We start from the raw sequence: 12,183 nt of genomic DNA, 5'->3' as shown, positions 1-12,183 counted from the left end.
AGCCCTAATTTCATAAAAATTTGTAATAATGGCCACTATATGTCTGTTACCTATTCCTGAAAGTTTCGCCTCTTCACTCTTTGGTAAAAGTGAAATATGATAAAATATGTAAAAGTGGTTTTATTTGAATTCAAAATAATGCCTACACAATTGATCATCCATTTCGAGAAGTGAAAATATGAAATCTATTCATATTTTGTGATATGTCATGGCTATGTGCTGGTGGTGAATGAAAGGGATATTTATCAGGAATATCTAACAGCAATATCAGATGAAAAAAACATTCTCCTTTTTTTTAATGAATTTTTCCAATATATTAGTCATTTCAATGTAATTAGACACCCCTAATTCAAATGCTAATTTATGCGCAGTTTAATGCAAAATTTTGACTCTTTCTTTACATGCAATGAAAATTTGAACACTCAGCTACAACAAACAACAAAAAAAAGCATTTTCACCAAGTTTTTTCATTTTTGCCCTATTACACAATTGCATACCCTGATTGTGCTATTGACCCATTTTGAATCAGCGTTTTGAATCAGCGTTTCAAAACGCTGATTCTGCCTTCGCAAACTGAGCATAAACACACCCTTAGATCCATCCAAGCAGATAGCCGGTAGCGTTATCAAGGCAATTACCCCCCCCCCCCCCCCCCCCCCGACTAAATACTTTTTAGTAATTAGGTTAGAGTAAAGATCAGGGTTAGGTTTAGGTTTAGAGTTTGGGTTTGGATTAGGATTAGGTTCAGGATTAAGATCAGGGTTAGGGTCAGGGGAAGGGTCTCTGGGGTAACTGTCCAGGGGGTGATTACCCTAGAACTGCCTGCAGTTATGAAATAATGAAATCATGCAATGTTCACTTTACCTTATGCATGTACCTTTACATAGATTGTAACTAGGATCTTGGCACAGGCAGCAAAGCACTAAGGGTTGGAAAATAGTGTGTGTGTGTGTGTGGGAGGGGGGGGGTTACTGGTAATTAATGACATTTAACATGACTCTCTCACTTCTTTGTGATATTTGTTCATATTTGTTCTTAACAGAAAATTAATATCGACATGACAAATACACCTTTGTAGCACCTGCTTTGCTTTGAAGCTCAGCCATACAAACCTTGAGGTGAGTGACAGGGTTCCTCTTCTGAGTGTGGATGAAACTGGCAAAGAACATGGGGTCTCGAATGAAGAAGATGGGTGTATTGTTGCCCACAAGATCCCAGTTTCCCTCTTCAGAGTAGAACTTGACGGCAAAGCCACGAGGGGTCCCTAGCAGAGTCGGCAGATCCAGCTTCTCCGCCTAGTGTCAACATATCATGTAAAAAAAAAAGTATACAAAACCTCAAAATTTTTTCTTCCAAAGAAAATTCAAAAAAGTACAATTATATAAGACATAATATCTTATCAATTTTATGTGAGCTGCAGGTGGAATGCGATTAGAGTATGTGACACTTGCCTACACAGAATATGAAGCAGTATTTGGTACCCCAGGGTATCAACGAAAAATTTGCTAATTTCAGGGTTGATGATATTCATACACCAAAATCAGGGAGGTTCAAAATAGGTTGAAAAGAAATCCTTGTGTTTTGTGTATGCATCTTAAAAAGGTGAAAGTAATTATGGAATAAGGGAAGATTTCAGATCCTTTTGTTATGACATAAAGAATTTCAGAGAGCCTCCTGCAGAAACAGGAGCATAATCAAGGCCCCTTGAACAACATCCTCATAATTCTCCCCGCACATAGCTCTCCGAATCTACATGTGTGGCGCCCTAATTTTTTTACCTTTAATTCTTGGAATATAAACTTTTGGTTATGAACGCGTGATGTGTTAATGTACGCTTTTAAGCACATTGAATGCCACTGTTCTACCTAGTATTCATAGATCGTACCAAAATCTGTCTTATAATCTCGTGAATAATAGAGAATAATAAAGCTCGGTGGTCTAGTGGAGATGACGCCTGTCTGGTGATCAGGAGGTCGTAGGTTCGAATCCTGCTCGAGTATGCACGCCCATGATTTTTTTATTATGGCTACTACTAAAACACTGATCAATTCAGTGCTTATTTACGTTGACATAGGGCAATTTGTCAATCAGTTGCAATAATAGAGTTATTTTCTAATCTGTGACTTTATATTTGATAAATGGGATTCTTCTGCTAAGCGGCCCAAGGGGGACTTGGGGACACTGCAATCACTTGTGAAAAAACAAAAACAAAAACAAATTCCCGACATCCCCCCCCCCCCCGACAACTTGAGCCACTTCCAAGATGGAGGAAGAAGTAAAGTTCAGCACTTTCACTTGATCTTTGACCTTTTTGGCAAAAAGACTTCTCAGAGAATCTCTATTGGGTAATATATGTATACATCAAGTCAAAAGAGAAAATCCTACAGGCATTGAATAACTATGAGGGAAAAAGTCAAATTTTGAAGAGTTGACCTTGACTGTTGACCCCTGCCCTTTAACCCAATGACCCCCAAATTCCCTAGATAATCACTGCCAGTCAGTACATGCATATATACTATGTTCCATGAAGATACCTTGAACCTTTCCAAGATATGGGGGAAAGAAGTAAAATTGTAACATTTTCACTTAACCTTTGACCGTTGACCTCATGACCTGAAACTCTGACTATAGAATCTTAATTGGGTAGTACTTGTATACATTAAAGGGATGGTACAGTATTGGTGGAGATGAGAATTGGGCTTTTAACTTCTTGCGAGATACCAAGAAAACACTTATGCAGGGCTGCACACTAACCCATTTTTTCTGCCGGTCCAACCTGTCTCTGTCGGACCGGTAAATGCCCCGTTTTAACATTTTTTACCGGTCTGAACAGAAAATTTACCGGTCAACAACGACAACCTAAAAAATAAACTTATTTTCTTGTTTTTTATGGACGCACCCCCCCCACCCATGTACATTTTACAGATTAATTTTTTTTTTTTAAACTTGCATTATCTATTGCACAAGAAATTTTAAAAAAAGATAGGAAAAACTAGAATGTTTGTTTGTGAATTACAGTGTAAAATGATAATGAACAAAATTAGATTGTATCAAATGCGTTTGTGACCTTTTCTAAACATCGGCGCACGAACTTGCTGCGTAACCTGCTCTTGGTGGTCGGTTGGATTGCGACGATTTAATGAATTATTTTCGCCGTGAAATTTTCTGATGCACGCGCTCCAAGGAGTTCTTTATTTTTCTCCCGATAATCTATTCGCTTTTGTGCATGCGTTCTTGAAAGGCACACGACATGCAGGGCCGAATTTGCAATCCTTTTTGCGCCCATTTCCACCCCAAATATTAGCGGGATTGTGACGATTTCATGAATTACTTCGGCTGTAATCTCTTATGATAACGCGCCAAAATGGGTTGAAAAGGTGTCCTTTATTTTTTCCCGATAAACTCTTCGAATTTCGTAAGTGCGTTCTTAAAAAGATGCACCACATGGCCGAATTCATGATACTTTTTGCGCCTATTTCTACCTCAAATAATCAGCGGGATTGTGACGATTTCATAAATTACTTCGGCTGTAATCTTTTATGATAACGCGCCAAAATGGGTTGAAAATGTGTCCTTTATTTTTTCCCGATAAACTCTTCGAATTTCGTAAGTGCGTTCTTAAAAAGATGCACCACATGGCCGAATTCATGATACTTTTTGCGCCTATTTCCACCTCAAATATTAGCGGGATTGTTACGATTTCATAAATTACTTCGGCTGTAATATTTTCTGATGCAAGCGCCAAAAGAGGTTGAAAATGTGTCCTTTATTTTTTCCCGATAAACTTTTCGAATTTCGTAAGTGCGTTCTTAAAAAGATGCACCACATGGCCGAATTCATGATACTTTTTGCGCCTATTTCTACCTCAAATAATCAGCGGGATTGTGACGATTTCATAAATTACTTCGGCTGTAATCTTTTATGATGCACGCGCCAAAAGGGGTTGAAAATGTGTCCTTTATTTTTTCTCGATAAACTCTTCGAATTTCGTAAGTGCGTTCTTAAAGATGTTCCACACAGCCGAATTCATGATGCTTTTTGCGCCTATTTCTACCTCAAATATCAGCGGGATTGTGGCGATTTCATGAATTACTTCGGATGTAATCTTTTGTAATGCACGCACCAGAAGGGTAAAAATGTGTTTTTTATTTTTCTCCCAACAATCTCGTCGCATTTGTGCATGCGTTTTTGATGAACAACACGGCATGCAGGACTGAATTCAAGATCCTTTTTGCGCCTATTATTTCCTCAAATTTCAACGGGATTGCATTGATTTCATGAATTGTTATTCGGCTGTAATCTTTTATGATGCACTCACCAAAATGTTTCCTTTATTTTTTTTTTCTCCTCTATAATCTCTTCGCATTTCGTACATCATAAGCTTTTGAAAGATACGACGCAGCCGGTCGAATTCATGATCCTTTTTGGGACGATTTCTACCTCAAATATGTAAGCGGGACTGCCATGATTTCACGATTTTTTTTTCTCCCTGTATTATCTCTTCACATTTTGTGCATGCGTTCTTAAAAAGTTCACGGAAGGGCCGATTTCGTGATCCTTTTTTGCGCCTATCTTCATTATGAGACCATTCTGAGCGAATGAAAATATTCATTTGTGAAATGACTGTGTAAAATGAAAATAAACGCAATCAGATCCATTTACTGTATCGCTGAATATCGAATGTGTTTTTACTTTTTCTAAAAATCGACACTAGTAAATTAGTTCTAACATAACTGCCACGCTGCAGCGAAGCCGGGATCGGATCGATCTTGCGTTAAAAATCATGAGTAAAATGACCCAGAAATGCGTGCGCTTCTATCAATGCTTCTTGTCTGGCATGACCGCTGATCACAAGCAAACGAAAAGCAGTTACACTGTACATGCTTTGCATGTATTGCATTGCATGCAGTGCGTGAGCAGCGCTAAATGCGCAAGCTAGCGCGAATAACTGGTCGACTGCTAGTGCTCAAAACTAATCCCGTTTACTGTACAAATTGCACCAGTAGACATAAACGAAAACTTGCGTAAAACTTGTTGAACAGTGCGATATCTTGCATTCTGTTTCTCCCTGATCGGGGCTGCTCTTTTTCTTTCTACTGACCCCACCAATGTTTTGTTTTGTTTTGTTTTTTTACTGGTCATGTCGGACCGGTAACTTGTGGATTTCCTGAAAAGTTACCGGTTCGACAGTGACTTTTACCGGGCTTTGACCGTCGGACCGGCGCCAGTGTGCAGCCCTGACTTATGATATAGTACAGAGCATACCATTTTAAGAGGAATTCAAAGTTTATTTGATGAAAATCGGGTTTGGAATGACTGAAACATCCAAAAACAAAGTAAAACAAAGCAATTGTAATAAAGTGTGGGTCCCACACTTTATTGGAATTGCTCTTTTTTCTGGATATCTCAGCCATTTAAAAACCAATTTTCATCAAATAAATGTTGAATTCCTCATAGAGTTACATGCTCCTTCATATTTCACAAGAGGTTTCTCATTATTTCACCAAAAAAAATGTTAGAAACCTGAAATTAGGTCTCAACCAAAACTGTACGATCTGTTTAAGTTTCAAGACAATATCTTCAGGCATTGCATAGATATGGGGGAAAAAGTGTAATTTTCAGCATTTGACCTTGACCTTTTGACCACTGACCTCAAGCATGTGCACTCAAAAGTTGATAGGCTCAACTTCACCCCCTCATACACATACATGCCAAGTTTCATTAGGATATTTTAAAAGGTTTTATAGTTTCGCTGTCCACAAAATTTGATTACGGACGGATGGACAACCTAAAAACATACATGCCTCCGGCACCACTTCGTGACAGAGGCATAAAAAACTAGAAATATCACTTAAGGTGATTAATACCCCCGCCCCGTGACGACAGTCTTACCCAAGGAATGATCTTTCCTTGATCTTCTGCCATTTAAATGCCATTACCATGGCAACGCAGCTTCCGACACATCCGAAAAATATGTCTTGCACATCTTCCCACCAAGACTATTGTGTGTGCCACATTTCATAAGCTTTTGTCAAAAACTGAGGAAGTAGTTCAATCCACAAGATCTTTCCTTGATCTTCCACCATTAATATGCCGTTACCATGGCAACACAGCTTCCGACACGTCCAAAAAATATGTCTTGCAAATCTTCCCACCAAGACCAATGTGTGTGCCACATTTCATGAGCTTCAGTCGAATAAAGAGGAAGTAGTTCAATCCGCAAGATCTTTCCTTGATCTTCTGCCATTTATATGCCGTTACCATGGCAACGCAGCTTCCGACACGTCCGAAAAATATGTCTTCCACATCTTCCCACCAAGATCAAGGTGTGTGCCACATTTCATAAGCTTTGGTCAAAAAACTGAGGAAGTAGTTAAATCCGCAAGATCTTTCCTTGATCTTCTGCCATTAATATGCCGTTACCATGGCAACGTACTTTCGGGTACTGTCAAAAAATGCGTCTTGCACATCTACAACCAAAGGCACACATCTGTACCAAGTTTCATGGAAATTGGGCAAAAACTGAGGAAGTAGTTTGCAACACAAAATTTTCCATCATTTTGGCTCATAATATGTGAGCTGTTACCATGGCAACATACTTTATGTCACTGTCATGAAATGTGTCATGCTGACCTATATCCTAAGACAAACATTCAATATGAATTCCATGAGAATTGGAAGAACACTGATGAAGCAGTTTTTCCATGAAGCATTTTGCCCTATATTTTACCAATAACATGCCGTTACCATGGCAACGCACTTTTTGCCACTGCGGAAATATGTGTCTTGCACATTAACATATTCAGATGAACATCTGTACCTAATTTCATAAAAATTGATCAAAAACTGTGGGAGGAGTTCGCGACGCAAGATTTGTACCCATTTTTGCCCATAATATGCCGTTACCATGGCAACGTACTTTTGGGTACTGTCAAAAAATACGTCTTGCACATCTACAACCCAAGGCACACATCTGTGCCAAGTTTTATGGGAATCGGTTGAAAACTGAGGAAGTAGTTCGCGACGCAAGATTTGCAACGGACCGACCGCCCGACCGACCGCCCGACCGACCGCCCGACCGACCGCCCGACCGTCCGCTGATTCCTATATACCCCCTTCAAACTTCGTTTGGCGGGGGTATAAAAAATACAGACAAAAGAACTGCAAATTAGCTCACCTGAGCTGTTCAGCTAGGAGAGCTTAAAGCTTATAAAATTCAGCTGATACAATACCAGATAATCTTCACTATGATTTAAAGTCATGCAACACATGCACCACTTTCTCTCTCACATGGCAGCCTTCATTGATCTATGATTCTCTCTTGAAGTATTGGTTACAAAATACATTCATGTACAATGTACACACAAGAGTACCCACAAAACACTACGGCTAAAAGATTACCCTGGCACCTGTACATCCTTTCTTGGCATCCTTCCAAATGATGCATCAGCACATTATCAACAAAACAATATAAGAGGGAGAAATAAACCGGCGTACTTTTCCTCTTTATAATAATAGGTTTTTTGTTATAACAGCAGTTACAACAATCAAGCTCAGGTCCAAAGTACTGCCGATGTCAGGCAAATCATGCAAATTTCTTTATTACATAGGGACTACGTGCAGACGTTACATCACTGCATAACAAGGGTTGTGAGTACGTGCCTGTTTTTTATTTGTAGGTATCAGCATGGAGCTACTAGCTCCATGGTATCAGTAAAGATTATCCTTGGATGCACCACGCGGTGGAGCTACCGTAGCTCCATGGATGCACAGACTATTTCCTCATTACAGCTATCATTAGATTAAGCCATGAGTACATGAAATCTGTACAATTAACTCTTGTAAGAAATGGATAGGTATTGAAGAATAATGTGGAGAACAAATCTATATTTGTGCAAGATTTGTATCTCATTAAGAAAGAAATAATATGAAGCTAAACAAGGAAAAGTAGAAATTACGCGGTGCGTAATATATGTCCCCGCCGGAAGTAGCATTTTGTAGCAAAATGTGCAATGTAGGTAAAAAATCAAGGTCAAAGGTCAAAGAAGTCAAAGGTCAAAATTATGTGTAAAAGGTTTGAAGCCCTCACCTAGTGCCATCACATAAAGCAAACGGAATCGAAATCGGGTTACAAATGCGAAGGAGTAGCATTTTGTAGCCAATGTACAATACTAGGTCAAAAATCAAGGTCAAAGGTCAAAGAAGTCAAAGGTCAAAATTCTGTGTAGAAGTTTTGAAGCCCTCACCTAGTGCCATCACATAAAGCAAACGGAATCGAAATCGGGTTAGAAATGGCTAAGGAGTAGCATTTTGTAGCCAATGTACAATACTAGGTCAAAATCAAGTCAAAGGTCAAAGAAGTCAAAGGTCAAAATTCTGTGTAGAAGTTTTGAAGCCCTCACCTAGTGCCATCACATAAAGCAAACGGAATCGAAATCGGGTTAGAAATGGCAAGGAGTAGCATTTTGTAGCAAAATGTACAATATAGGTCAAAAATCAAGGTCAAAGGTCAAAGAAGTCAAACGGTCAAAATTCTGTGTAGAAGTTTTGAAGCCCTCACCTAGTGCCATCACATAAAGCAAACGGAATCGAAATCAGGGTTAGAAATGGCAAGGAGTAGCATTTTGTAGCAAAATGTACAATATAGGTCAAAAATCAAGGTCAAAGAAGTCAAAGGTCAAAATTCTGTGTAGAAGTTTTGAAGCCCTCACATAGTGCCATCACATAAAGCAAACGGAATCGAAATCAGGTTAGAAATGGCGAAGGAGTAGCATTTTGTAGCAAAATGTACAATATAGGTCAAAGGTCAAGGTCAAAGGTCACAACTGAAAATCTGTGTAGAAGTTTCAAAGCTCCCATGTAGTGCTATCATATAAAGCAAACAGAATCAAAATTGGCTCATAAATGACAGAGAAGTAGCAAATTGAAGATTTTGATCACACACGGACGCACACACGGACACACGGACACACACACGTACGGAGCCCGTTTCATAGTCCCCTGCTCGAACTCGTTCGGCGGGGACAACAATTCAAAACAGCAATGTAAAAAAATATGTATCATAAACATATACGCTGATTTTATTACTTTTTATTTCAGTTTCGTAAATTCAACTGTACTTCTTAATCATTACGGAGCCCTGGATCTCCACAGTAGCATTAGGGGTGACGGGGACCAGAGTATCCTCTGTCATTTAATCCTCGTTAGCCATAGGCATAGAAGTGCATATTACAGTCCACTGGTATTTTAGGTACGGGCACAGGAGAGACTGCTGGCACTTTAAGAGGAATAAATTCAAATGTAAGCATGGATTAAGTAGATGCAGCAATAGTTGTAGAGAAAGTTAATAAAATAATTTCAAGAAAAATCAGTCAATCAGTTGAAAAGTTATGAATCCTAAGATTTTGGTGCTGCTATTGCTGGATGAGAAGTGTACAACATTTTGTGGCGTCACCTATGGAAAATGACAAAAGGAAATTATAAGAAATTAGAAATTTCGCTATGGCGACTGGTATGCCTCCGCCATAATGCATGGTTCTCCTAATAGGTCTATATAGTATACCCGGTAAGTACAATGTCTTGACAATGTGTGATGCCAGTTTCACATAATTGGCAAAATATCAAAATAACAGGTTTGTCTCAAATGTGTAGTAATTCTTAAAGGTATGGAGTGTAACTTCAGTTTTAAATAGTAAAATTTTAGCATTTTAACCTAGCCTTTGACCCTTGACCTTTGACCCTATGATCCTAAAATTCCCAAGAGAATCACTGTCAGGTAGAACATGCTAAATATGTACTACAAGGTTGTAAGTTACATGATACCTTGAGTCACTTCCGATACATGGAGGAAAAAGTGAATTTTAGCACTTTCCCTTTACCTTTGACCTTTGACCTCATGGCAAGAAACTTTCCAGAGGATCTCTTTTGAGTAATACATGTATCATATTAAGTTTCAAGACAAATCCTGCGGGCATTGCATAAAAATGAGGGAAATAGTGAAATTTTGAGGAGTTGACCTTGAATTGACCCGACATTCGATTCATGACCACCCATCCCCCCCCCCCCCATTCCCTAGATAATCACTGCCAGTCAGTTCATGCCCACACTAAGTTCCGTGAAGATACCTCAAACCATTTGCGAGATATGGAGAAAAAAGTGAAATTTTGACATTTTCACTTGACCTATGACCTTTCACCTCATAAACCAACACTCTCTCTGGAGAATCTTTATTTGGTAGTACATGTATATACTACACAAAGTTTCACGAAAATACTTTCAGGCATTGCAAAGATATGGGGGAAATAGTAAAATTTTGAGCATTTGACCTTGACCTTTTGACCTTTAGCATGTGCATCCACAAGTTGATAGGCACAACTTTGCCTACTCATACTTGTACATGCCAAGTTTCATTAGGATACCTCAAACAGTTTTTTAGTTACGCAGTCCACAAAATTGATTGAGGACAGACGGACAGACGGCAGGACGGACGGACGGACAACCCGAAATCGTAATGCCTCCAGCGACACTTAATGGCGGAGGCATAAAAAAATAACATACACTTAGCAAAAAAGGGAAAGCAAACACTTTTTCGTGTTTATATTTCTCAGAGAATATTTGGCTAAAAGTTAAAGGAATAGTATAGTATTGGTGGAGATAAGGATTGGGTTTTTAACTTTTTGCAAAATACCCAGAAAGTAAAATAGTATAGGGCATACCATTCTTAAAGGTGGGTCTCACCTTTTATTAGATTTGCTCTATATTGGGTGTCTCAGCAATTTCAAAATCAATTTTCATTAAATAAACATTGACATCTTTTTGGTTAATGCTCTTTCATATTTCATCAGACTTTTCTCATTATCTCACCCCAAAATGTTAGAAACCTGAAGTTAGGTCTCAACCAAAACCATACGATAACTTTAATGTACTATTCTATTAATACCATATGAAAGGTAATTTAATTGGCTATCAACCTGGCAGGCCAATAAAAAGGGAAACTTTATGCATGAGTGAACACTTTTGCTTTTCTCTTCAAAGGCACAAAAGTAACAAGAGACCAGGGGGTCTCGTGCTCACCTGAGATCGCAAGTTCACCTTCCATGCATTCTTAGAGACTCTTACCTGAGAACACTGGAACTTGGGGCGGGGGCAGCTTTGAGAGCTGGGGGTATGGTGTCCATTTGCATATTCCATCACACTAGTAAAAATACCTGCCATGTACATTGTACCGCCAGTGGAACATTTTCAAAAGTGGGAGGGGGGGCCACTTCCCGGTTTCTTCAGCTGACAAGTTAAAAAAAAAAAAAAAAAAATGCTCATCTTTCTCATTCCACTTCCGCGTTTCTTCAGCTGACAAGCAAAGAAAAAAAAAAAAAGAAAGGTCTTCAGCGCAAAAGCAAAGCCTTACCGCATTCACACTTCAAGGTTTCTATCTACTGTAAAAATGGAAATTTTCGCTGTGTTGAAATTTCCGCACATTTCGCGCAACCAGACACAGGTGCGAAAATTAAAGCACGCGAATATTTTTTGGTTGCCATATGTTCCTGTGCGTGTTGTCTTGATTCTGTGGAATTAAAAACACACAAAACTCTTCTTACCCAGCCAAGCACCAAAATATAGTTGTGCGAAAATATCCACTTTTACAGTATTCCTCTCCAGTGCCACTTACGCACTTCCGGGGTAAAAAGAAAGTTGAGGGCCCAAAGTAGCGACCCCCTGGTCTGCCGGCCCTGCATTGCACTTGCAGTTTGGGGGGAAAAAAAAAACTTACAGCTCTTCTAATTCTAGAGAAGAATATTATTGAATATTCCTTAATAGGAGGTTTGGGCCCCATGGGGCCCCCACGGAAAGCATGATACCCATTCAACATTCAAACACTTTCAGATGCTATCCCTCTAGGAATGCTACTTGCCAAGTTTGGTTAAAATCCATTATGTTGTTTTCAGCAAGAAGATGAAAAATGAACACTTTAGGTCCACGTTTGGATCCCTACCTCCCCCCCCCAAAAAAAAAAACAAAAAAAAAAAAACAGCAACTTGGGGGGGGGGGGCAGCCTTGGATCTGCACTGAACAAACATGGAACTACAGTCGTAAATGTACAAACTCACAGTAGCTTTGCTTTATCCCTTCTGGTTCTAGAGAAGAAGAATTGTAAATATTTCCTAATGTGGGAGGGGGTGGGGCTGG

The 12,183-nt window shown here is 39.2% G+C and overlaps 1 protein-coding gene and 1 non-coding gene across 2 annotated transcripts in view; one reads left to right on the top strand and one right to left on the bottom strand.

The window, feature by feature from the left end:
* The window catches only part of LOC139726554 (catalase-like), a 99,095-nt gene that overhangs the window by 50,092 nt on the left and 36,820 nt on the right, over window positions 1–12,183 (bottom strand). Inside the window, 2 exon segments of the mRNA XM_071637545.1 lie at window positions 1,113–1,259; window positions 1,261–1,295. Of these exon segments, the coding sequence (XP_071493646.1) occupies window positions 1,113–1,259; window positions 1,261–1,295 (182 nt within the window).
* On the top strand, window positions 1,928–2,000 carry Trnat-ggu (transfer RNA threonine (anticodon GGU)). Its single transcript has one exon. It is a non-coding gene; the product is annotated as a tRNA-Thr (tRNA).

The sequence above is a fragment of the Diadema antillarum genome, unplaced genomic scaffold (genome assembly GCF_040938485.1).
Source record: "Diadema antillarum isolate AM-2024a unplaced genomic scaffold, OU_Dant_1.0 seq00000089_RagTag, whole genome shotgun sequence".
Classification (NCBI taxonomy): domain Eukaryota; kingdom Metazoa; phylum Echinodermata; class Echinoidea; order Diadematoida; family Diadematidae; genus Diadema; species Diadema antillarum.
This window is presented reverse-complemented; position numbering and strand designations above follow the sequence as displayed.